General features: G+C 40.1%; 2 protein-coding genes and 1 long non-coding RNA gene across 4 annotated transcripts in view; all 3 read right to left on the reverse strand.

Moving 5' to 3' along the window:
- LOC116150943 (uncharacterized) overlaps positions 1–1068 on the reverse strand; it is an 89440-nt gene extending 88372 nt beyond the window's left edge. Inside the window, exons 1-2 of the long non-coding RNA XR_004134785.2 lie at positions 1008–1068; positions 249–410 (exon numbers count right to left, since the gene is read on the reverse strand). This is a non-coding gene — a long non-coding RNA (uncharacterized LOC116150943). The remainder of the gene's footprint in view (positions 1–248; positions 411–1007) is intronic.
- A 9403-nt stretch (positions 1069–10471) lies between these two features.
- BEX3 (brain expressed X-linked 3) lies at positions 10472–11965 on the reverse strand. 2 transcript variants are annotated; one of them, XM_031446672.2, is made up of 3 exons: positions 11891–11965; positions 11436–11513; positions 10472–11086 (listed from the first exon to the last, which is right to left on the reverse strand). In XM_031446672.2, the coding sequence occupies exon 3, from the start codon at positions 11055–11057 to the stop codon at positions 10719–10721; it is 339 nt and encodes a 112-aa protein (XP_031302532.1). In that variant the 5' UTR covers positions 11058–11086; positions 11436–11513; positions 11891–11965; the 3' UTR covers positions 10472–10718. The 2 variants fall into 2 exon arrangements, with proteins under 2 accessions (XP_031302532.1, XP_031302531.1); XM_031446671.2 differs by having other exon boundaries at positions 10472–11039; positions 11891–11913.
- A 13055-nt stretch (positions 11966–25020) lies between these two features.
- Positions 25021–26955, reverse strand: TCEAL9 (transcription elongation factor A like 9). Its single transcript, XM_010995351.3, has 3 exons — positions 26803–26955; positions 26234–26307; positions 25021–25849 (listed from the first exon to the last, which is right to left on the reverse strand). Exon 3 carries the CDS (start codon positions 25768–25770, stop codon positions 25474–25476), a length of 297 nt encoding a protein of 98 aa, XP_010993653.1. The 5' UTR covers positions 25771–25849; positions 26234–26307; positions 26803–26955; the 3' UTR covers positions 25021–25473.
- Between the last annotated feature and the right edge of the window lie 784 nt (positions 26956–27739).

Consider the following 27739-nt stretch of genomic DNA (forward strand, 5'->3'; position numbering starts at 1 on the left):
CCAAATGCATGTTAAAGATCAAGTTCCTTCATCAGGCTGGACAATTCATTGCTTTCAAACAAAAAAAGCATCTCTGATGGGCCTCAAGGGCTACTACAAAGCAGGTAACTGCTGATGGAGTGAAATTCCATTCTGCTACACCTCTTCTCCCATGTTGAGGTCAAAGTAGCTTCTCTACTTCTAGGCTAGTTTGTGAGCCTCACAGGAGCTATTCCACAACATGCTTTTGTTCAGATCTATGAACTCACTTGAGCCAGGAGTCATGCCACCAAAAATGTGAAGTGTTGGGGTCTCCTGGAAGCCGCTGCCCTTGAACCTGGAGTAGGAGCTTCAGAAGCCATCAGAACACAAATCCTCAGAACCTGCCTCCTTCAGACACCTGATATGAGCTGGGCCACCGGTATGAGGAGCTGCACAGGGAGAGACAGATCCAGCAATCGCTGTGCTTTACTGTTGTAACTGTGTGCCTGGCACCATGCTAGGCACTGGGTTAGTGACAATGACACTGATACGATTGGTTAGTGATCCTAACAACCAGATGTTACAACGGGCTTCTCATCAGGGTTTTTTTTTCCCCCCTCTGTTAAAAAAAAGTTGAAAAGGAATAAGGAGTGTCCTGAATTCATACAAACATTCATGATCCCGCAATAACCAGAGCCATCAACTTACTCCTGTGTTACCACTGAACGTTCACAGCGATCCTGTGGGTAAAGCATTCTTATCCCCATTTACAGAGGGGAAAGTTGAGGCTCAGAGAGAATCGTCACCGGTCTCACCTCCCGCGCCTCTGCCTTTAGAAGGAAAGTGGCTCCAGGACACCCCTGCAGCAGGACACCGCACTCAGGGGGCCGGGAGGACCCCAATGTCTTCACCTATGAGACAGCCGGGGCACCGAGCCCCAAAGCGGGAAGGAAGCGACTTGGATGTGGGTCTCTTTGTCTCCCAACACCCCAGGGCGGCCCAGCCCCCACCGCGGGGACCCACACCCTCAGCTCAGCCCCAAACACCTGAAGGCGGGACTTGCTGTTCTCTCCAGGCAGCGTCCATCTTCATTAAAAATACGCCACGGTCGCCCAAATGACGTCAGGTTTCTATGGCAACCGCGATGCGCGGGCAAGTTCTCCACACCGGAAATGCCTCCTTACCGCGATCCACCCCCTGGATTTCGCTGAAAGCCGAGCATCTTTGCCCTTCAGGCTGCCACCGGAGAAACAGAGGCACTAGACTGGGACCCGGGCGGTTGGTGGAACTCTGCCCACGTTGTTGTAATAAGGCATGTGTTTGTCCTCAGGAATTTTGTTTTCTTTAAAGTGAGGCAGGAGGGAAGTATTACCAGTATAAAGAAATCAAAGGAGGTATCTTAGGGTCCTTGGACATGAACTAGCTCTCAGAGAATGAACATTTAAAATCACAGCCCATGCTAAGTAGTTAGACATCCGTGGCAGAAAACTAAGAGACTGTAATCAAGTGACTGGATGATCTAGGAACACACAAGATAAATATTATTTAAGCAATTTTTGGTAATTATTTAAAGGAAGCAGGCCTAGAACATTATAGTTATTTAGTAGGCAGAAACTTAGTCAGTTGGGTCATACAATGGTTTGTCCTGGGGAATTCTGATCATCCATTCCTGTTAATTTCTTCCATATGAAGGGGCATCCATGACCAAAACACTCCTAGCCTCTCTATACACTCACTTCTCAGTCACAGGAACGACTCACCTGATTAGTGAGGCTGGAAGAAGAAACTAATTACACAGCCCAGGACTGCTCACTTCAAGACTCATGGTGTAAGTTGCCCCTATGGAGCACACGTCCTGCTCTGCCTGCAGAGATGGGTCTTACAGTTGGCCCATAGTCTTCCCTTTCTGTGTCTTGCTGGCTCCCAATTATTCCCTATGGTCTTGCTCCAAAATGCTTAGGCTTTAAAGGGCTCCCCAACCCCTAATACATCCCTGCTTCACATTTGAGCTCTAAATCAATTAAGAAATACGAAAAAAGAATACAGAGAACAATGTATCAACTTTACTCCTTATAAAAGTCATATTGGAGAAAAGTGGCTTAGATCTGTAGGCAAGGCATTTCCTATTAATGAACCCCAGAATTGGATAGACTTATCTACCCAACAGTGCTACAATGGAATAGTCACAAAGGCCAAGGACTGCAATGCATATCTATCAGCTGTCTGGTGGAGGAGCCCTGTCTACATGTGCCCAACAAAAGAAGTTCCCTTACAAAGCTGTCCCTGTAGCAAAAGAAAGGGTTTCAGGACAACTTCTTTGAGGAATACTTCTCAAAGTGAATAAATTCCCCTTGTTCTGTTTGAGTACTCACCAAGTAGCCTTCTGAGGATATAGCTTTCCATGTGGCTCATTGAACAGTTTTTAGCAACAGCCTTTTATTACTTAACAGGCATGAGTGGCATGGAGACATCTTATGGAGGAAAGGTGGAATTAGATTAAATTCCAAGAATAGGGTGAAAATCACATATTAAGAAAATTTCCCTTGGAGATTTCTTCAAGAAGAATTTGAGGAAATGTTTGAAAATCTGTACACACACATAAACTTAAACATGGACTATAGCCAAATTTTTAACAAAGTCCTATTGAGCCTGGAAGGATAATAAAAGAATCCCTATCATATCCAATGATAACAGACCACAGAAAAAGAGGGAGATTTAACAAAGCCACATGTTTTGTATATCTATTTCTGTTAAACAAAACACCTTAAAACAATACCCATTTTTTCTCTTTCGGAATTTTCTAGGTTGACTGGGCTCAGCTGGGTGTTTTTCTGCTCCACATGCTGTCTGTCACCCGGGACTGCCGTCAGCTGGAGGCTCCACTTGGCTGGGACATCCAGGAGCCCTCACTCACATGAGTGAGTGTTGGTGCTGGCATCTGCTAGTTCAGCTGGTGCTGTTGTCTGGAGCACCTTGGTTCTACCCTCCATGTGTAGGGTTGCCAGATTGAATTTAACCCAGTTAAATTTGAATTTCAGATAAACAATACTCTTTTAGTGTAAATATGAGTGATGATGTATGGGCCTCCCCTGACTGCATCAGTGTTACTGAACCGAACTTGGGTTCACTCGTCCATGCACAATAAAACCAATCTACTGACACCGGGTTGTGGTCAAGGAAAGTGCAGCATTATTGCAGGGCGCCAAACAAGAAGTATGGGAAGCTAATGCTTAAAATGCCTGAACTCCCCGAAGGCTTTCAGGGAAAGATTTCTAAAGACAGGGTGAGGGAAAGGATTGCAGGGTGCGTGATCAGCTCATGGACATTCTTCTGATTGGTTGGTGGTGAGGTAATCAGGAGTCTGGTTCCACGCAGTCTGGGGACTGTGTGCTTGTGGGCAACATACAGTTAACTTCTTCCACCTGGTGGGGTTTCAGTATCTGCAAAACATCTCAAAGGATATGGCTCAGAATATTATCTATAGCCTTTAAGGAGGAACTTAAGTTCCTTGAATTTGATGGCTAAACTATTATCATTTTGTCTTGCTTGACCATTTTCCTTTGTTTCTGCATTTTCTCACTTCTTTGAATAAATTTATTCTTTGGAACCCGGGGAAGGCCTAGGAGGCTGAAGTTTTTCTACAAACAAGAGGCAGGCAGAGGACATGGTGGGGGTGGGTTCTGTCCCGGGAAGACCCCATAGAGTCCTGCTTGGTTACATCAGGAGGATAAATTCCCACAAGTGGGAAGGCTTTGTTAAAGAGCATGATCATCTAATATTTAAAAATATTTATTGTCTAGTCGAACTTCGAAATCTCATTACTAATGGGTATCCCAACCCACTTCAAGATGAGAGCACCTGTTTTTCAAGATCCATGCAAACAATGGATTTCATGATGTTTTTAATATTTACCAATATGATCTTGTTAGAATGTTAGAGTACATCTTATTTTTCTCTATTATATTTCCCTATAACTGGTACATTTCACATGCCTATTTCTAAATGTTCAGCTTTATGCTTACTTTATGCTTCAGAATATATCTTGAAGTAATTCTTGAGTTTGAAAAGAAAACCTGACTATTGAGTTTGTATCTATGTTGCATCCTATTTACATTGAAATTGTAGAGCCACGAAAACTCCAAATACTGCTGGGAGAGGACAAACTGGTACAATCTCTTTGCAGAGACATTTGGCAACATCTATGAGAAAAAGAAGTGAGGTCCTGTCAGCTGTTGCACTCTTAGGTCTGGCCTGTAGATTCTCGCGCATATGTGCAAGCATGCTCATGGTAGCATGGCTAAAAGTATCAAAACAGTCCCAAAGTCACCTTATTAGAGAAATCTTAAGATCACGATTTTCAGAGAAAAAAATGTCAATATATGATACATGAATATATTACTTATATAGTTAGAGCTAAAAATGTGTAAAGCAATGACATGTTTCATTTATGGATGAATTTGTGAGTAAATGACAAATTTTGGATAGTGGTTCCCTCTGAGGGTGAGGCAGTCAGTGAGTTACATAGGGGCACCTACTTTCTGTAATGTTTTACTTCATAACCTTGGTTGTGTCCATGTTTGCGTTTTATAGTACTTACTATACTTTTTAAAAAGTCTGAGTTATAACATATTTGACATGAATAAAGCTCTAGTGGGCTTTATCTCTTAATTAGCAAGTAACCCATTGTCCATTTAGAAAATGTGTAAAGTCCATGCAAATACCAGTATTCCTTGTTATAACACATTCCCCCCAAAGCACATTCTGCTAAGGTTCATAGAGGTTAAATACATTTCCCAAGAACACATGCCTGTTAAGAGGCAGCATGGTTATTCTAATCCAGGGTTGTTGGATTCTAAAGTTGGATTCTACCCTCGAATCTGTGCACACAGGATGGATAGTAATGTTTACCTTGCTCTAGAGCAAGTTTTTCAACCTCAACACTGTTGACATTTTGGGTCAGGGAGCTCTTTGTTGTGAGGGATGTTCTGTTTAGTTCCAGCAGTTTTAAATGTGGAGAGATTTAGTCATAGAGTAAGGTCGTTCATGGAGTAGATTCTTTTAAAAGAGTTAATTTAGCCCCCCCCCAACCCCAGCAAAGTGAGGGGTGCTGCCTCCAGTGAGGGTCAGGCAAAGTGCTTCTGAGAAATGACCTCCACTCCCTGAGACTAATTGAGGAGGAGGGTGAAAAGAGAACCCCTGGATGAGCTCTTTCCTTGAGGGCCCTGGGGGAAGAACCCCATGTCCAGCATAATCTACCCAAAACAAGAGTAAGCCCAGAAGGAGATGACCGCATGTGACAAAGCAGTGACTGGACACTTGGTGATGCTGCAGCATTTCTGCCCCCGCCCCCCAATACATTGGCAGAAAAGAATCACAAGTCATTTTTTCAATACAAAATGGGAAACACTAAATAAATTAGCCAGGGAATAAATTTTCTAAGAAAACTAGGAATAGCTCCTCTACCCAAGGCTGAACTGGAAACCAAGACTCTGATGAGCAGCCCTGAATGCTAGGGTAATAAAGGAAGTTTCAGAGGGGAGAAAAATAGGCAGGTAATAATGAAGCCAGCCTGTTGCCAGGTCAACAGATATTGAACCCCTGTGGTCAGACTCCCTTTAAGCCTCTTGCCCAAGTCACACATCCCCGTGAACTTAGAGTGAGTGAAAGAGGACAACCCAGAGAATTTGTGACGTGGGAAGGCTCACTTCCTACACTTCAAAATTATGGACTTGTGCTGTTGGCAGAGTGAAGAGGGCCTTCTTTGAGTGAGAAATCTGTCCGTCACAATGGCTGGTTGGTCAGACACAATTCCCTACCACTGTTTCATGTTGCAGCTGATCCTCTCTCTTCTGCTCCTCATCACATTAGTGTCCCGCATGGCCTTTCAAATTTGGAAAAAACGTCGGACAACTTAATGCCAGGAGATGCAGCCTCCCTGAGATGAAAGAGTCTCAGACTCCGTTGGCGTCGGCAGCTCTCAGAAGAAAAGAACAAATAACAGAATACACTAAAAGAGAAGATGGTGGAGTCCCTTACTATCGCCTTTGGTACTGAATAGCTGGCTCTGGCTTTGCTCAACGAACCACGGGTCTCCATGCCATGTGACATAAGAGCAGGACACATAAAGCTCAGCAAACTTCCTTGTCTCTGCCTCTGCATATTTTTGTCATTATCTACCGAAAAGTTTCTCATTTTGTACAGGTTTTGTAAGTAACCTTTACCGTAAATACCCTGTACTACGTGACAGGGATTGTGCTAAGTGCTCTACTTGCATCATCTAATTCTCAGCACCAGTCTATGAGGTAGCTACCACTATTACACTGGTTTTACCAAAGAGCAAGTGGAAGCTGAAGGGATTTGTCTGCAGCACCAGCTAATTAAAAGTGACAAGGCTGGGACTCAAACCCCTTGAGCCTATGTGACCGCTAGACTCTCACTCTCAACCCCTATGATGTTCCCTGGTGGGCAGAGAGTGACAAGTCTTCTGTGGTCCTGGGTGTACAACTTGGTGAGATGGGATGATTTCTCCCAGTCACTTCAATTTTCCCTTAGCTTAACATGAACTCCTTTTAGACTGTAGCCTGGTGGAGAGTCAGGAGAGCCAAGCCTACCAGCATTTCATAAGTAGTCTGATGTCACAATGGTTGAGAGTAGAGAGACTCTACACATCAGCAAATAATGCTCTTATTTTATTTTTTAAGATATTCTTTGAAACACATTTCTTTGCAAGTTCATGTGGGAGTTATTTAGAAGATAAAATGTAGGTTTTTTTGGATCTTCTACCTAGGCAATCATGTCATCTGTATATAGGAACAGTTTTACTTCTTCCTTTATTTCTTCTTTCCCAATTTGTATGCCTTTCATTCAATTTCTTGCCTTCCTGCAATCGCTAGGACTCCCAGAACTATGTTTAACAAGAGAGGAGAGAGCAGACATTCTTGTCTTGCTCCTATCTTAGGGGGAAACCATTCACTCTTTCACCATTGAGTACAATAGTTCAACACAGCTCACACACTCTTTACCTATCTTGGTTCTCACAGCAGCCCTGGAAATTACCTCCATTTTACCAATGAACAGAGTAAAATGAACTAAGGCATTGTCATGACAATAACCACTGTTTATATTACTAGCTAAATGATTCAAAAATAATCTGAAATTCATTATTCTTGTTTGTTTTTGCTTTTTTAACAAGTTTCCATCAAGTTTTTCACTGTCTTTAAGTTAATTGACCCATTCAGTTTGCATCCTCTTTTAAAAACTCAAACTTTAATATAATTAGTGATTAAGTAATACTTGTTAACTTAGGAAAAACAGATAAAAACTTAAAATTAGTCTACACTCATGTGATCTCAGTAAAGGAAACAGGGTGTTGAAAGTAAGATTCAAAATTTTTCTTCTTAATACATTTTCTCTTCTGTTCCAAAGCAACAGCAACAACAAAACCACTTTAGGATGCCTATTTTACAATCAGAAACACCAGCTCTTTTCATTTATGGGAAAATAATTTTTTTAATTGGCATTGATCTGAAGATTTCTCTCTTCATATAAAATTCACCAAAGTTTATTTTTACTAAATAGAAAATATTTCCATCGACTACAAGAGAAAGAGCAAATTTCTAAACAGGCTAATTGTAACTTTTTAAACAATGTTTGGGGGGAAATAAAAAATACAAATAAATGTTAAGATTTTTTTAATTTATAGGGATGACTTACTTATTTGGTTATGTATATTTATGTTACTTAGAAAGCATTCCGACTGTACACGAGATAGCAACTACATTACATGCAATATGCTTGAAATTTTTTAAATGGGATCTTTCTAAACAAAATTAGCATGTTTATTACATGAAATATGTGATCTCATGGAAGAAGACGAATAGACATATAATTTAGCCCATTTTATTACCATTTCCAGCCCTTTTTCTACTTAATGTGACAACTTTTAAGCTTCATAAATAGTTCTTTTCTAGTAAGTAAATGTATTCATTTAATGTTCCCACATTTGACAACTGGGAGTGGACCTGCTGAAATGTGATGACTCTTATTTTCACAGTTTTGAAAAACTGGACCTAAATGAAAGTTGGTCAAATGTGATCCAATTAGCTTTAAGGAGTGGATAAGAGAGAGAAAAAATAAACAAGCTAAACATGTCTCCTTGGCAGGGGCTTTGAAAGAGGCAGTATTCCTCTTAAGAGGCTCTGAGCCTCGTTTAATCATGACTAAATATGGGATGATAAAAATTTTATGAGTGCTTTCTTTGGATGATTATGGTTTGTTTATATTTTTCATTATATTTTCTGCATAATCTAAGTACGTCTAATGACCTTGTGTTACATAATTATAAAAAATATTTCATTTAAAAATGTTCCTCATAGAAACTTTTAAAACATGAGAGTGTAAAGAAATAAACCACCCACAAAGACCCAATATTAACTGTTGTTATATATTATTTTAGATAAATTACAATGCTAAAATCTTTAGTAATAATCAAATGCATTATTATTAAATATCTACTGTATCAGAGACTGCTAGAAACTGAGCTCCATGGTGATTAAGACAAAATCAGTGCTGTAAAAGGGCACAGGCTTGCATAGAAATGAGAATGTCTAATGTATTTAATAATTTTATAATTTTTATAAATTTATTAGTAATAAATTCATAATAATGCATTTATTAACAGGATATTTGGGAAGATTAAAAAACAGTAGTCATTTAAAGATAGACATACATTGATTGTTTAATGCAATCCAATTTTAGATACATCAAATTTCAGGAAGGTATATTCATTGCAAAATCAAGTAAGTAAGGTAATTTAGATCACAATGTTTGTAAAATGGTGTGATCACCATCAGCTTTTCTCCACGCCTATGCTGGCAAAACTCAAATGCATCAGAATCACCTGAGGGGCTGTCAAAACAGTAATTCCTAATCGGGTGATTCAAGGGATGACAAGGGGAGTTGGGATTGGGAAAGGCACCCAAGTGTCGGCATTGTTAACATTTCCTCTAGGTAGTTAAGATGCAAGTAAGGGGTCTATGTTTATGTAAACACTGGCACATACGAAGTTTTTTTTAAAAGATTACAGATTTTAGGTTAGAGATTTTTTTTTGCTATGGTCCTTTGGAAATTAAAACTCATGCTTTCCAGGTAAAGTTACTTGCTTGAGCCACTTAATTAAGAACAGTCAGGAACAGTATTGAACTCCATTACAGTTAATTATATCAATCAAAATAATTAATATCTAGTATGTCAGACACTAACTAGAAACCGAGCTCCAGGATTATTAAAACAAAATCACTGTCTTGAGGGGGGCACACAATCACATAAACATGACAATGCCAAATACTTAATGAAGTTTTTAAGAACTCACAAAGCAATTTCACGTTTCAGGTATAGAAGGGATAGAAATGGGAAAGAAGTGTTTCAGCTTTAAAATGTGTTCCTCTAATGTAATTTACATGTCTTTTGGCTGTGTTAAACTGGTTAGGCAGGCCGGCCCAGACTCTTTTAAGAGAAAACCCCCCACATAGGGTACAAACACAGGCAAAATAAATCTTCAGCCTGTTTGTGTTTTGGAGGTTTGCAGTAGTGCAATTATGGGCACACCATGGTAAGACATCGAGATGTGTCTCCTGAGCTAGGACCCAGTGCTTTCATATCTGAGTTCTTTCAAAAGGAGGGGCATAAAAATAAAACCAAAAAGCACTATTCTGTTCAGAACCATTGTAGGGGCAAGAACCATGGGAATGGTACTCACTTGGGTAAATGTAACTCCAAAGCGGGGATAAAGGCATTCCGCACATTTCTATAGAAGTCAAAGGTGGAGGGAGGATTTAGCTCACCAGGGACTGCAAAGCGATCAGTGGATTTCTGTTACCTTGTGGACTCCAGCACATCAGCAACAGGAACAGAAACAGCACCCAGCAGAAGGGAAAGTATGCCCAATTGACAAGGCAGTAATCAGGGGAGCAGGGGTACTGCAAATATGAGAGGAATGACAAGGTGGAACCCACCTTTTTTGCCCTCTGGACTTGTGAGCCTACATGAAATCTCCCTTTAGTACTTCCCAAGTACCTGATGAGGGCCAGGGTCCTGTCAAATGCTGGGGATTTGCATAGGAGGCAGCCCAACAGTTCCACAGCTCATTATTCCACTCAGCAGCCCTGTAAGGTAAGCATTACTCCCAATTTCACAGAAGAGAAGACTGACTCTTTAAACGCATGTATCTACTAAAGGGAGGGTTTATTCTTCCAGTTAAGACTGGAAAACATGTGAAGTTCACTCTTCTTTAAGGTTGTTGAACCAGTAATTATGTACATTCACAGACTTACTGAAAAATTGTTTTCACTGCCTCTGAAACTCCAAATAATAAAAGGGAAAAAAAGTCACATATTATCCAACCACAGAAACAGGTGACCCAATTAACATCCTAGGGTATTTGATTTCAGATATTTGGAGGGTTCGTATACTATATATGTATATTTTAATAAGACAATAATAAATGTACAGATTGCTTTTTAATTGCTTTATTAACTTAACATTTTTCCATGCAAATAGGTGAAACTACTGTTGACAGAAACTTAGATTGGGTGCCAAGGCAATCTCCAATTAGAAGCTGGTAACACAGAACCCACCTGACACATGGAAATTACATAAGGTTCACAGCAAACGGATCAGTAAAGGCATATCAGGAAAATGCAAGGGAAAAGAACAATAGTGGGGAATCACAGTATCAATCTCACGGAAAATGGCAGGAGTCAAGGCATAAGGCAAAATTCATCATGATGGTCATGGTGATTAGACAGCTCCCCCATAAGGATACGCAGACAATTCCTCAATTGCAGCTCCCTAAGTTTTCTCCTGATTTCTCTCATCTCCTCCATGAACATTTCCATATCATCTCCATCTCCACCCATCCCATCATTGACCTGCCTATTGGGTATGGCCCATCGGAAATTAGGGGCAAGTCGGCGAGCTTGTCCCCGTCTATTATTTCCTGCTGGCTGGTGGCCTTCGCCCCCTCCCAAAGGGCGGTCTTCCTCTCCATTCTGCACGGGCTGCTCCATTTCTTCGTTTTCCTGGTGGATATTGGCCATGATGAGATTTTTTTTTCCTGGTTGTTTTTCTTTGAACAACAAGCAAGACAAAGGCAAGGAGACAGACTGAATGCTTGGTGCACTGACCAGCAGGATTCAGAGCTCTGATATCAAAGATTTTTTAAATTTATTTTTTTTTCCCCACTTCAGGAGCTTCGGGCGCCCTCTAGGTAGCTTCCAGTTCGAGCCCCTTCCCCAGCTCTCTCCTTTTACCTCCCTCCCCCAAACCCAAAGCCCACCATTTTTCCCTGCCCAGGATTCTTTCCCAGAGCGCAGCAGGCACCAAAATGGAGGACCGGGGATGGGGCCTGGGGGCGTTAGGAGGGGTCTCAGACTGGGCTTTACACCCGCCCCACCCCCGCTGTCCCCCGCACCGACCTGGGCCTATCCTTGCTGTCTTCTGCTTCTCCCGATTCTCGCCACGAGTGCGCCGCCGCGACACTTAGACCCGCAGACCTGCAGAGGGCCGGGGTCGGGGGGTAGGGCAGGGGGCTGCCGCAGCTGGGAGCTCGGCCCCCTCCCGGCCGTGCGCCCCCAACCCAGGCCGCCCCCCGCCCTGCGTCCCCCGCCCCCACCCCCACCCCCCTCCCGGGTTCACCATTTCCCTGCAGGAACTCGGGATGACTTCCCATCGCTCTTAGTTGCTCTGCTGCCCTCCCTGAAACCGTATGGCCCCTGCACCCCACCCCAGGGGGTGCCGTATTTGTGCTCCGCGAATTCTGGGGTGTGGAGAGAGCTGGCCGGGACTCGCTGCGCTGATCCCCTGCGCCGGCCTCTGGCGTTCCCGGGCCGCTGCCTCCCTGGCGTCGGCGCACGGGCCCCAGGGCCCTTACCTGCTCCGCTTTCCCTGGGCCCGATGCCAGCCCGCCGCGCGCAGGGCAGTGGGGAGCTGGTACCCAGACAGGAGTGACGACTGCACCGAAGGCTGCGTCGCTCTGCAGCTCCCGGTCACGTGAGGAATTCGCGTCACCGCCGAGCTCGCCCCCAACTCCTGCGGTCGGTGCAGCAGGAGCGCTCCCCTCCCGCCTAGTGCACACGTACAAACCCCTCCTCCTGTTTGTGCGCGGGGCCCCAGCTCACACCGCCCTGTCACTCATCTCGCTCCTCTCCAATCTGAGGGCCTACAAGTGGCATCACCTCCCTGCGGTTGGAGTTTTCCCTTCTCTGGTTACCAGGGAGGGTCTGCAACACCCTCCACCCCTCCCACTCCCGCTCCAGGCCTTGGCTTTGGCTTTTTCTGCTTTTTTTCCTATTCTTGCTGGCCGTGACACCCCCCCCCCCCGTCACCACACACACCCTGCATGTGCACAGTCACCAATGTCCACCACGTTCCCTGAATTCATACCCTTCTGGGAAATTTAGATTGAGGGGTGGAGTGAGGAGAGAGCAAGGGACTTAACAGAAAGAGAAGCAAGGGAATGGAGTAGGCTGTACATATCTTTCCTGATAATTTCCCTTTATTTCCTGTTTTAAAAAAATCAACATGCCATTAAAATTTTTTTAATTACCAGGTTTCATTTTTGAAGGAAATATTTCATCCTGCGGAATGGAAAAGCCTTATAGTTTATGTTCACCTGTACCACCGAGAAAATATTTTTTCTGGGCTCCACACGATATCAACATCACTTTTGAAACATACTAGCTTACTTCAGAAAAATTTTTTTTAAAAATAGAGGCATCTTCCTGAATACAGTTGGTGTTTTGAAAATGATCTGTAAAGTAAATCTTCAGGAAGAAGTCCGGTTGTCAGCTCTTGGACATTTTATGTAAATTTATGTGATGTTTTTGATGACACAGTCTTTGGAGAAAAAAGATATTAGAAATAAACAGGGGGTATGTTAAGCAACTAAACTTGAAACTCATCTTTAGTGTAACTTTTCCTTTCTTTAACTTGAAGTAACTAAAAAAATCCTATCTCAGCTAGAAAATAGAGATGTCTTTAGGAAAGTGGCATTATTATAAAAAAAAAATTTAGTAAGTGTTGGTTGTGATAAAGGAACCAAAAGAGTTATTTGTACTGAGGCAAGGCAGGCTAGGCAAATGCTTATTGCCTCTAGTTTTGACTTCAAACTCCTATGTAATCTCCTACCCTGCTAAACTAGCTGAAATATTGAATAGAAGAAAAGTATACGCCTAGTGCATATGTAGTTTGAAATATATAAAATTAAATGTATACACATATGTGTATGTATGTATATATACACATGCTTTTAGAGATACATAGAGATATTGATATATAGCTCCAAAAGCTCAAATTACAAAATAATTGTCGTTTAAAAGAATGCTGGTAATTCCTGGATTCTGTCTCACAGTTAATAACTCTTCATACAGGTATCTCTATTAGTGATATAGACTCGAAGGGTGCTGATTAGCATCATGAGCTGTGGCATCAGAAATGTCTGGGGTTAAATCCTGTTTCTACTACTTACTTGATGTGTGACTTTGGGTTGATTACTTAGCAAAGTCACTGTGCTTCCTCTGTGAAACAGGGGTTGTTAGAAGAAGTAAATCACATATATCAACTACTTACCACAGAGACCGATGAATCGTCAATGAAGGTTGATTCATTAATTTTGTACTATTATTAGATGGTTTCTAACAAGATTTGAAGAGTAGGCAGAACATAGTTCTGTCCTTAGCTAGATCCACTCGTCTTTAAAATCTGTGAGGGCCCAAAACACATCTGTTGTCTTCTATTTTGCAAACCCAGTGACTTATAGAATTTCTTGTACCCAGTAGCTGATTAGTGAATACTTGTTGGCTGAATGCATCCACTACTGAGGCTAATAGGTTGCTTTTCATTCAGAGGTCTGTATTTAGAGCAATATGGAAAAGCTTTTATGAAAATTAGGAATTATCTAGAAAGAACCCCCTGAAAGTAAAGAAACTGCTGTGACATAACAAATCATTGAATACGAAGTTTAAGAAGTGGAGTTTTTAGTCCTCTTTTTGACTCATCTTGAATAAGTATTTTGTTTGAAACTACAAAATGTTCTTAGATGAAAAAATACATTTGTGTATTTTTCCAGATTAGATGTCATGCTAAAAAGAGGTTGGTGTTGTTTAAAGTGATCTTTAAAACAAAGTGATGTTTTAAAGATAGGTGAAAATTGTCCTAGAAATGTTACCTTCACTAAAATGTTATGAGGTGTTGATTGAGAACTTCTCTTGTCCTTGGAGTTTTCTGAGGAGTTGAAGATAGATAACAAACTGTTGAGCAGAAAAAATTTTAAATTTCTAAGGCTGAGTTAGGACACAAGAGTCTTAGTTTGGGACTCGTGTGCCCTGAGGGGACAGAGAGAGGGTGAACTGGTTTGATGGCTCTTACCCTGAAATAATAGAAGAGTAGACTCAGTCTCTGCATTCATTTTCTCACCTTTTCTCACATTTATCCAACTCTGTTGGGCTGACTTGATAACACACTGGCTTCATGACTATTGTATGCCTATGGCTAGCACCTTCAGCATGACACATTAACTCTTCCATTTACCTATTGATAGGTAACAAACCATCCCAAAATTCACTGGTGTAAACTATAACTGATACTATGTTCACAGATTCTGAGTCAGAGGTTCAGAAAGTACACAGCAGGGACTACTTTTCTCTGCTCCAGGATATCTGGGGCTTCAGCTGGCATGGCTTGGATGACCGGGGGTAACTTGAAAGGCTGTAGATGACTCAAACAGCTGAGTCCTGCACGAGCTGAGACTGAAATGGCTGAAGAACAGACTCAAGTAGGGCCATCAGCCAGAGTTCCCACGTGTAGCCTGTCCAACATGGCCATCTCAGAGCTTTAAAAGCAGGTGTTCCCTATGTGGAATCTTAAAAAAAAAAAAAAAAAAAAAAAAAAAAGACAAGTGAGCTTATATCAAAAACAGACTCACAGACATGGAATACAGACTTGTGGTAACCAGGGGGGAGGGGGGTGGGAAGGGATAAACTGAGAGTTGGAGATTTGTAGATACTGACTGGTATATATAAAATAGATAAAAAAGGTTATACTGTATAGCACCGGGAAATATATTCGATATCTTGTAGTAGCTCATGGTGAAAAAGAATATGAATATATATATATATATATATATATATATATATATATATATATATATATTCATGTATGACTGAAGAATTGTGATGTACACCAGAAATTGACACGACATTGTAAATTGACTGTAACTCAATTAAATAGAAAGGAAAAAAAAAGCAAATGTTCCCTGTGAACAAGGTGGAAGTTATATGGCCTTTTACGACCTAACCTTAGAAGTCACATAAGATAAGTTCTGCCATACTCCATTGGTTGAAACAGTTACAAGTCCTATGCCAAGATTCAAGGAGAGGGACAATAGACTCCAACTCTTGATGGAAGGAATGCCAAATAATCTGGAGCCGAATTTTAAAACCATCACACACTTTACTGGTAGGTACCTCTTACAATTTCTTTCCCTCCAGCTAGATAAGGCAGTCAATATGTTAGTGACACTTGTTTGGTTACAATTGTTAAGTACAAAATAACTTTAGAATAGGACCTAAAATGGAAGTCCCCCAGCCTTGTTCCACTCATATTTTTCCTATCTTAAGGATTTCTAAGAAATTAATTTTTACTAAAAAATGTTTAGCATATTTGAATATTTGTCTACACACAGTTATCTGTCTGTGTACTGATTGGGTATGATATGCAAAGGCACCAAAAAGAATTGGAAATAGGAGAACAAAATAAATGGTGAGGCTAAAAGAATGGATTAGCAGGGTTATAGAACATTGGATTTTACAGTCATGTGTTCTGTGCCTTTGCTTAATTTTGGATTTATAGGGTATGATTTATGATCTCACTAGCAGTCCTAAGCTTTCACAGATCATGTATTGTCAAAACTGGAACACCCTAGAATTATTTTAATCCAAGAGCCTATTTTACAAATTGGGAAACTGAGACAGAAAAATTAAGAGGCTTGGCTAGGTTACCAAACAAGACAGTGGCAGAACTATAAATAGGGCCATCTACACTTTCTTAGCTAATACTGTTTTTTTAAATGTATTTACTCATTAATTAATTAGCCTTGTAGGTTTATACATATTGTATATAAAATCAAAGGAAATACAGTAACATTTCATTTATAATTGCTTTTGGCTCTTGTGATGATGGGAGATAGGCCAAAATCATAAATCCAATGTATGATTTTCCACATTTTCTAAATATTCTGTGATAAATTAGGTAGATATGAGAATATGCAAGAAATTGTTTTTAAAGACTAGTAAAACTGATAATTTTTATGTGTTTTTAGTGCAGATGATTTTTATCTAACTGAAGAGTAAACTCTCCTTCTTTCCCCCCCACCAGGGCACACAGACACACATACATTCTTCCCTTCCTCCCTTCCTCTCTTCCTCCTCTTCTCTTTATGCCTCTACCCCAGCTTCAGAGTCAGGGTCTACCTCTTCCACCAGGAATCTGAGACTTAGCAGCATGATAGTATCTTGGGCCATATTTTACACTTAGGTGTCTCCCTGTACCTCCCTCATCCCCTCCCATATAGTTGACCTCATCTTTGAGATTAAAGATGCATTTCTAATACTGGACATCAGATGGTAATTAACCCTATCTTCTAAATTGTCTCCAAGGAAAATGTATCCTTTTTGCAAGTAGAAGGAAAAAAATCATTAATTATTATTTTTTAAAATTCAAGTTATAAGATAGTATGTACAGAATTATCCTACTTTTCTTAAATATACAGTGATAAAATATAATAGCACCTATATAAATGCTGTATATGTCAAGCATTTTTGTGTATGTATATTCATTATTGCATTTTATCCTCCCCCAAACCTATGAGGTTGGTGCTTATATTATCCCCCATTTTACAAATAAGAGAATTGGAGGAAAACAAGGCTGTGCAACAGATAGGAAGTGGTAGAGCAGGAATTCAAAACCATATAGTCTAGTTCCTAAGTTCATGCTCTTACTGTCTACTCAGTTTCATTTATTAATAAATCCCAAATCTATATCTCATTCGTTCTTTTATCCATCTGTTGTTAGAGCTGTTTTCTGTGATAGGCACTGCCTGCCCATTCCACATCTGAATCTCAGTACTATATTTAGGAGTTCTGATTCCCAGGACATAGCACTTTCCACTTAATAAAAATATAAGAAGTACACTTTTTATTCAATCCATAATTTATTGAATATCTACTATGTGCTAGGCAAGCCCTGGAGATATAAAAGACAGTAAGACAGATAAAGCCTTCATATTCTTGTGGAGCTCATGGCTTAATGGGAGGAAACCAGAAGGAGAGTGTGGTAAGTAATGAAGGGGCAATTAGAGCACTGAGTAAGAGGACTTAACCCAGTTTCCAGTGAAGTCATCCAGGAAGAAGCAATGTCTAGGAGGTCAGCTTCTGACATGACAGCATGAGGAGCTCTGTGGACCTGCTTTCCAGTGAAACTAGTGAAATTTATAAAAACAAAAATTTAAAGTCTTTAGAAATGGTCTTAAGGGCATATATTAAGTAGAAGAACATCTATTTGGGAAAATAGACAAGCTGGGCAGAAGATCAACCAGGAAACAGAAGATTTGAGAACACTATGCTCCAACTAGACCTAATAGACACTGAATATGCCACCCAACAGCTGTAGAATGCACATTCTTCTCAAGGGCATGTGGAGCATTCTTCAAAGTAGACCATGTGATAGGCCATAAAACAAGCCTCAGTAAAGTTAAAGAATTAGAAATAATATAAGATACTTCTTTGACTACAGTGGAATAAAATTTCATATCAATAACAAAAAAATTAGGAAACTCACTAATATCTGGAAATTAAGCAAAACACTCTTAAATAGCCAATGCATCAAAGAACAAATCAAAATGGAAATCAGAAAATATTTTGAGAAGAATGAAAAATGAAACAAAACATACAGCATATGAGAACTTATGGCATGGAACTTTGGTATGTTGAAACACAATATACCAAAACCTATGGGGGTGAAGCTAAACTTATTCTTAGAGGAAAATATATAGCTGTAAATGCGTACATTAAAAAAGAAGAAAGATCTCAAATCAATATCCTAACTTTTTACCTTAAAACACTGGGGACGAGGAGTAAACTAAGAATAAAGCAAGCAGAAGAAAGGAAATAATAATGATTAAAGCAGAAATTAATGAAATGGAGAATGGAAAAAGAATAGAGAAAATTAGTGAAACCAAAGCTGGTTTTTTGAAAAGATCAATAATATTGACAAAGTTTTAGCTAGGTTGATTTGAGAGAGAGAGAGGAAGAGAAAGAGAAGAAGAGGGAGGGAGAGAGAGGGAGAGAGAGGGAGGTGTGTCAAGTTACTAGAATCAGAAATGAAAGAGGGGCCAATATAACTGACCTTATGGATATGAAAAAGGATTATAAATGAAATAGCATGAAATATTGCATGCCATTATATTAGATAACAGATGAAATGGACAAATTCCTAGAAAAACATAAACTATCAATACCATCTCAGAAATAAACAATCTGAATAGACCTATAACTACCTAGAAAGAAAACTCTAGGCCACATAGCTTTACTGCTGAATTCTATCAAATATTTCAAGAATCCTTCAAGAATTCTTCCAAAAAAATAGAAAAGGACAGAACACTTCTCCTCTTATTTTATGAGACCAGTATTGTCCTGATACCAAAACCAGACAAAGATATAAGAAAAAAAAAAGACCAGTATCTCTTATGAATATGGTTGCAAAAATCCCCAATAAAATACTAAGAAAACAAATCTAGCAACATATAAAAAACAATTATACATCATGACCAAGTGGGATTCATCCCAGAATGCAAGGTTGCTTTAACATCCCCAAACCAGGAACTCCTCAGTGTAATAAAAGGTATTACAAAAAACCCTCAGCTGACATTATACTTAATGTTAAAACACTGGATGCTTTGCCCCTAGTAACAGGAACAAGACAAAGATGTGTGCGCTCACCATTTTTATTCAACATTACACTGGATGCTCTAGCCAGGACAATTAGGCTAGGAAAAGAAATAAAAGGCATCCATATCAGAAAATAATAAGTAGAACTATCTCTACAGATGATTTGATCTTATATATAGGAAGTCTTATGGAATCCACTGATAAACTAATAGAACTAACAAACAACTTCAGCATGGTTGCAGGATACAAGATCAATATACAAATATCAGTTGTATTTCTCTACACTTGCAATGAACAATCTGAAAAAGAAATTAAAAAACAATTCTATTTATAATAGTATCAAAAAGAACAAAATGTTTAGAAATAAATTTTATAACGGAAGTACAAAACTTATACTCTGAAAACTGCAAACCATTATTGAAAGAAATGAAAGAAGATGCAATTAAATGGGAGAAAGATCCCATGTGTATGAACTGAAAATTTTAACGTTGTTAAAATGGCAATACTTCCCAAATTGATCTACAGATTCAGTGCAATCCCTTTCAGAATCTTGGCTGATTTCTTTGTAGAAATTGATAAGCTGATTCTAAAATTCATATGTGAGGGTGGGGATGTAAATAAAATTTGTGTGCATTGCAAGGGACCCTAAATAGCCAAAACGATCTTTGAAAAGAATAATGTAGGAGGACTCATATTTCCTGATTTAAAAATTGCTTCAAAGCAATGGCAATCAAGAAAGTATGATACTGGCACATGATAGACATATAGGTCAATAGGACTGAATTGAGAGTTCAGAAATAAAACCATGTGTCAGCTGATTTCCACAAAGGTGCCAAGACCATTCAATGGGGAAAAAAGTAGTCCTTTCACATGTAGTTCTGGAACAACTAGACAGCCACTTGTAAACTAATGAAATGAGACATTTACCTCACACCATATACAAAAAAATTAACTGGAAAGAGATCAGAGACCTAAATCTAAGAGCTAAAATGATACAACTCTTAGAGGAAAAAACAGGGATAAAATCTTCATGACTTTGGATATGGCAAAAGAGTCGTAGACATGATGCCAAAATCATGAGCAGCAAAAGAAAAAATACATTGAACTTCATCAAAACTAAAATGATTTGGATGTCAAAGTATACTGTCAGAAAAGTGAAAAGATAACCTACAGAATGGGACAAAATATGTACAAATCATGTATCTCATTAGAGACTTGTATCCATAATATATAAAAAATCTAACAACTCAATAATAAAAAGGCAAATATCCTAACTAAAAAATGGGCAAAGGATTTGAATAGACGTTTCTCCAAGTAAAATATACAAGTGGCCATTAAGCATATGAAGAGATGCTCAGTATCAACCATCAGAGAAATGCAAATCAAAACCACAATATCACTTCACCCCTCTTAATATGGCTACAGTCAAAAAGTCAGAGAATAAAAAGTGTTGTCAAGAATATGGGGAAATTGGAAAACTTATACCCTGCTGGTGGGAAGGTATAAAAGTCAGTCAGTTTAGAAAACAGTATAGTAGTTCCTGAAACAATTAAGCATAGAGTTACCCTGTGACCCAGCAATTCAATTCCTAGATATCTACCTAAGAGAAATAAGAACATATGCCCTCACAAAACCTGTACACAAATGTTCATAGTAGCATTATTCATAATAAGCAAAAGATGAAAACAGCCCAAATATCCATCAATGGATTAATGGATAAACAAAATGCAGCATATCCATACAATAGAATATCGTTCAGCCATAAAAGGAAATGAAGAAATACATGCTACACAATGGTTGAACCTTGAAAACATATGCTAAGAAGGTAGTCACAAAAGACCACATTTTATATGAGCACATTCTTACGAAATGTTACAGATAAGGAAATCTGTAGAGACAGAAAGTAGATTAGTATTTACTTAGGGCTGGAGGGATAGAGGCATGGGGGAGGGGTCATAGCTAATGTATGGTGTTTCTTTTTGACTTGAAAATGTTCTAAAATTGACTGTGGTGATAGTTGCACATAACTGTGAATAAACTAAAAACCACTGAATGGAACACTTTAGGTGGGTAAATTGTATGGTAGGTGAATTATATCTCAAAAAAGCTATTTTTAAAAAAAGAAGTAACATTAATTCTGGGATAAATGAGTAGAAGTTATCTAGGCTACGTGGGTAAGGAGTGGTTAAGAGAATGTTTCAGGCAGGGAAAACTGTGGGAACAAAGATCAGGACTTGAAAGGGCATGGAGCTTTAAGGAATTGATAGGAGTCCATTTAGCACAAATGGTTGTTGGTTGTTGTTGTTACTATTTATTATATACCAACTGTTGCAGAGCAGAGATTAGAAGCAAGGGGCTTTGACCTTAGGCAGGCATGCCATTTAATAGATGGGTGACCTTGGCCAAGACACTTAATCTCTCTAAGCCTTACTTCCTTTTCAATTAAATAGTAGGTTAATGACATAACATCTGGAAAAAGACTCAGATCTCATGGAAGGGAAGAAGGGCTCTGCATAAGTCCAAGAAACTTTTTTGACAGTTGCAATTCAAGGATAATAAAATTACGTATTAGGAGAATTTTTTAAAAAAATAATTATTTCTTAAACAACCAGATGGCAGGAAGCCTCATCAGATATCAAAATGTCACTTTAAAAGACACAATCCCTCCCCTTTGTGAGCTAAAGGGCTTCATCTTAATATTTGTGTGTGTGTGTGTGTGTGTGTGTGTGTAATACTGTCCTTCATTTTTCTTTTACTGATGAATATGTAGTACATATGGATCTACCTCATTCTTTTAAACAGATTTTTTACCTACACTGTAGTGAAAATATTAAGGGATTGTTTAGGCAAAATATTTGAATAGACATTTCTCAAAGTAAGATGTACAAATGGCCAATAAGCACATGAAAAGATGCTCCATACCCAATTAAATTATCCGGAAAATGATGCAGCTTTTTTTGCAATGGCTCTTACAAAACGCTGGTGTCATAATATCAAATAATTGCTTTTGGATACCATTATATGTGAAAAGCCCCCCTCCCACAACCCTTACTCTACCTTGAACTGTCCTTATAGAGGCAACAGACCAGCCTTTCTCTTAGCTTTTGCCTTTTCCTTTTATAGAGGCAGTGGTGATTACACGTGTATGGGATCTGGGGCTGACTTTCAAACGTGCACACACTCCTGGCAGTTTCTCAGTGAAAAATTTTACATAAGATTACTCCTGTCCTTAGCATCCTGATAAATCCACTGGTTTTGCTCCTCTACTTCTTTAACTTTGTGTGTCATGGTAGCTATGTCTTACTGTAACTTCAAAGTTCCTCATAGATTATTTACTTTTATGTTCTTAGTTGATGTTCTTTTCATTCAGTTAATTAGGATTCATTCAAAATCCTATGTATTTAGTTTGGGGGGGTGATTAGGTTTATTTATTTATTTTTAGAGGAGGCACTGGGGATTGAACCCAGAACTTTGTGCATGCTAAGCATGCACTCTGCCTCTTGAGCTATATCCTTCCCCCCTTCCAAATTTTATGTATTTAAGTAAAAACTAGACAGAGTTACAAATTCCATTTACACTCTACAGTATAATGCATTATCAACTTTATTTAAATTTTAATTATAAAATCAAAATTTGTGATGTTAGGAAAGGCTTGCCATGCACATTAAGATTTATTGCCCGGAAAAAAACTGTTACTACTGGGAGAGGCAATCTACCTTGGGCTCTGAGCATCCCTGCACATTCTTTCTGGGTATACCAAGAAGGTAGGGCCCTGACCACTCTTCACATAGACAGGCCATTTCTGAGGGCTGTGTCTGCAGCAAGCAACTTTGAGGGATGAGGTAACGTCTTTTCCTGGACACAGAGCAGGCTTGCTTCTGCTCATGAGTGAATTCTCCAAACTCAGAGTATCTTCCCTAGAATACAGTACACTGGATATAACACACCCATAGTGGGCTGTGTCACCCTATGGGACTTAAGGATCATGAGGAACTGTACAAACCAATATGAAGTTGTGGTTACTGCTTTTGCCATGAGTAATAATGTCCTTCGTTTCTGACCCAGGATTCTGATGTCTCCTGCCATAGCATGAGTTTAACAGTAGCAGGTTAACTTGTTAATTTGTAAGTAGGGTAAAATCTCAGACTGTATGACAGGTGTTTCATGACATTATCCCTAGATCAATTATGCTAGGGCAATGTTTCCCACTAGAATGATTTCTGCCATATCACTATGTACCACCTTTGCTATAAATATTATATTCTACTTCATGTTTGTCTTCCAACTGACTCATTAAATTTGAATACTTTTTGAAAAGGAAATATGGGTACTTTTTTGAAAAAGAAACTTTATAACACCACCTTAAATCTAAACTATCATCTTTTGTGTTAAAGAGAGTATTCATTTAACACATATTAAAATAAACACATGGGTATTACAACTTAAAATATTTGTGGACTATCTAAAATCATCTCCACTTACCACCAGGCCCTTCTACTTTATTCCCAAGTTACCTGATTACATCCAGAGTAGTCGTGGCTGGGACAAAGAGTATCACAACCAATATTTTTAGTTAGTGAATTTTGAAGTCTTATATTCTTCCCTTTTAAAAGTTCCCATCAAGTCCTTTTGTGAAGGAAAAAAGGAGGAAAGGGAGTCTAGTGCTCTGACCCGCAATGGGACAGTCATTGTCCTCCAGGTATGTATGGCCAGGACAGTCCAGCCATCAGCCTAGAAGAGTCTGGTGTCTGCTGCAGGCTGGAGCAGAGACGACAAAGTCAGACCACCCTGAAGAGAGGTGTGCCTGGGATGGGAGACCTTCCACGTCCTGCCCCAGCTCCACGCCTCAGATGGCCAGGGGGCTGGACTCATCCCGTCCCATAAAACTGGCACAGGGAGTCTCTGGACCCTCATCTCGCTTCAGCCAGAATCCAGCCTGACCAGCATCCATCAGGCTGCCATAACCCTGAATAGTCTGGAGATTGTCCCAAAAAGAGCATCACAGAGGAAAAATAAGACACAACTGGCACAGCTGTCGGCCACATATACACATACAGAAACATACATAGTTATGAAGATTTGGATATAAATATAGATGAACAGTAAGTCTTACACAGCACTTCCATGTTTCCAGGTAAGAATGGATATATCTCCCAAATCTGACTTGAAACTCCCTTTAAAATTTACAGTCTAGGGGTATCTTTTGAACTGGTGAGGAGGGCCTGCCACCAGTCTTTTGGGAGATCACTCACCCTAAGGAAATAAGAGACAGAAGGTAAAACCAATCTTTAGACTCAGAGAATCAATTCTGACTAAAGCATAGTGTCTGTTACTCAGACTTGTCTTCTGATCCAACCCCCAAACAGACCCACTGTGTCTGAGTCTTAAGGGGAAGAATGGATCTCTGATTAAAATCCCAAAGTTGCTAAAGTATCTATAAGATATCATGGCCCAAGTGGCCCTGCATAGCCTAAATTGAAGAGATGGGCATTTTCCCCACTTCTGTAGAGGTCAGTCTGGTAGGGGGGCGGTCAGCCCATTGTAGGGGGGCCCAAAAGAAACATGTTGAGCTTCATTAGAGATTTCTAGCATATCAGCAATGTTAGGTGCCTGAGAGGTACAGGACCTGGATGGAGGGACATATATACCCAATATACATGGTTATATTAAGGGGAAGAGGATGGAGGGTTGGGCAGGCACAGCAGGAGAGAAAACACAAGGGTGGTACCCACCTAAAAGTTGCCTGAATTTGTTCTTAAGCACAGGTGAGAACTACTTTCTCCAGCCTCCAAAGTATCTAAAACCTCTTGGGAGTTGGGATCCTGCATGGGCAGATGGGGACAAAAGCTGTCAAATAGAGCTCACACCCATTGCTTTATTTGGTCCCCACAAGATCCTTAAGAGATCATTATCTCTATTTTACAGATGAGAGAAGATGTAAAATTTATTCTTCTAGCTAAGTGGTCTGGTGGTAATTTGAATTTACATTTGCTTCTCAAATTCTGCCAATAAATACTATGTGTCCCAATGCCTTTAGAAATACACTAAGTGCTGTTGGTTACTTCTTTTTTGTTATAAAATTTTTATTATTTCTAACAATAACGTGTGTACATTCTAGGAATAAGGAAAAATACAAATAAGCTGAATTAAAAAATCACTCATAATCCTACCACTGATTGTACTTTTTGTCTTTCATCCTTCACATGTTCTTCTGTGCATATATGTAATATACAAATGTACTCTCCCCTTTCAAAAATATGATATTCACATATTACTTAGTAATCTTTTTTTCATTTTATATCTATTCAGCAACCTCTTTTTGTACAAGTGAGTAGATTTCTCCTATGAAAAGGCAGAGATTTGTAGATTGGTTTGAAATACAATAAACAATGAGACGCATCTAAAGCCACTATTAGCAACAAGTTAAAAGTAGAAAGATGGCCAAAGGTAAATCAAGAGGACGCAAATCAAAAGCAATGTTAACATCAGAAAAAAGAAAAATCAAGGTAAACTACATTAAATAGGGGTAAGGATGGTTTCGATTAACCTTCCAACGCATCACGATAAGTTTGTTTCTTACTCTCCTTATCTCATCTATTTCATTCACTTCTCTAAACATATCTTCCTTGCTTAAATGCCTGTTGTGTATATCTTCTTTAAATTCCTGTAGAGACTGAATCAGCCTTTCTCTAAAAGTTCCTTCTGTTTTTTCCTCCTCCTCTGGCTTTTCCTCAGGCTTTGGCTCTTCCTCAAGCTTTGGTTCACTCTCATCTTCTGGTTTTCCTTCCATTTTTTGACAGGGTTTCATCTTGTCTGCCTCTCTTCCTTTCTTCCTTTCCCTCTTCCTTACTGTTTCTCCGCTTATTCCTCTTTGAAAACAATTATTTCTAGGGAACAAGAAGGAGACGTTAAGTCAAAGGTTTGGTGAATGGAACAGTGCTCCAGACATAGGTCTCAGTATTTGCTTTTATTGATTCAGAGGTATCATCAAATATTTTCCATCTGGGAAACTCAATCAGCCATCAGGGATTCACTGAGCCTGCCGCTCTTACCTTCACTTTCCACCTCCTCACCTCTCTCTTGTCCCTCCCACCAGCCTTTTCCAAGGCCCTCCTCAACCATTTCTCCCGCACTAGGCATAACACAAGAGCTTCCTAGACAGAGTAGGCTGGGAGAAGGGGTTAAGGGGGAGGCGCAGTGGGGCCGACAACCCCAGTCCCTCCCTCGCCCACCTCCACCCTGGGGGTCTTTTTAATATTTCCCTCACCTACCTGTACTGATCCGGTCACTTTCTTCCTTGCCTTTTCTAGCCTTGCGTACTGCTATGAACAACAGACCTGCAGACCTGCGGACAAACGGGAAATGGGAGGGGGAAGGGAGAGGAGGAGTGGGATGGGGTGGGGCGAGCGCTTGGTGGGCCGACCAGCACCCCACACTTTTTTCTCCATTAAGGTTCTCGGCTTTGGTAACTTTCCCACCTTCTTCTTCCCCCATTTCTCCCTCTCTCCACAATGCCAGATAGCTCGAATTTTCCATCAGACAGGGAGTAGGAAAAGCAGATTATTTCCAAACTATCTTTAAGACAGAGGTGGGGGGCTGGAGGGAGGGGAGGTGTTAGGAAATTGGTCTGAGGTGGCGGAGGATGATTATTTTTAAACTATCCCAGGTGTCCTTGTCCTTTTCCCGAGACCCCCCCTAGTCCGTTTCCCAAGGGTTATCATTCCCGGCAGATCTGGAGGTGGGAAGTGGAGAGATGGACTAGACCAGGACTCCCTCAAGTATCTGCTCTTGGCCACCCCCACCCTAGAAATCCCTGGGCAGCAGCTATTTTGCCACCAACCTTCAAAATTCCAGCAAACTGACTCCTTCTCCTTCCCCTAGCCGCGGGCCCCGCCGTCTACGCTGTTGAAGGAAGCTGGTACCCAGACGGGAATCAGGACCAGACTAGCAGGACTTCTGCACACGTCGACTCCTGGTCACGTGAGACCTACGTCACCAGTGAGCTCGGGTCCTCAATTTCCACTCCCACCAAAAGCGCGGCAGAAGTGGGCCGGCCCTCTGCCCCCTCCCCCCTTATTCATTTGGCCCTGTCCGTCTTTTTTGCCTATCCCAGAGGGAAAATTTTTATTTGCCTTTCTCCGATTACTAGAGAGGGGCTGCATCTTTTTCTGGAGCTAAACTTTCTTACTTCTTTCAAGAATTGTCTTTTCCTGCCTTCCGCTCCCAGGACTGAGAACTTCAACCTACATCCATCGCCCCTCCCCCAGCCTCCATTTCATCTGCAATCTGGTCCTTGCTTGTTGTGGAACAGGGTTGATTTGGCAGCAGGTTGTTAAAAAAAAAAAAGAAAACGAGCCTGGGACAAGAGTAAGATTTTTTTTTATGTAGTTTTAGATTTTATACTTAATACTTTTATGTATTTTGTATTTTTAAACAGTAACAAATTTCAACTGAGTAAATGTGAAGCTCTAATTGGCTTTATTCGACAATTCCCGCAGCATCCCATCCATCTAGCAGCTAGAAGGGTGTTCCCAGGGGCTGTGCAAAATGAAAGGTTAGGAGAGTGGGGCAAGGGAGCTATTAGCGAAATAAAAGAAAGGATTATTTTTATGTTAGAACACCTTTTGCGGGGGGATGGGGAGGAAGGGATCAGCAAGGGTTTTATCATACAGATTGCTTCTTCCTCTAGGGGATGGAGAGGGCCTACGTGACAGATTACTGTTGCTTGACCAGAAAATTCCAGACTGGTTGATTTAAGATTACATTTCTGGGAGAGG

This window comes from Camelus dromedarius, chromosome X, assembly GCF_036321535.1.
Source record: "Camelus dromedarius isolate mCamDro1 chromosome X, mCamDro1.pat, whole genome shotgun sequence".
In the NCBI taxonomy this organism is placed as follows: Eukaryota; Metazoa; Chordata; class Mammalia; order Artiodactyla; family Camelidae; genus Camelus; species Camelus dromedarius.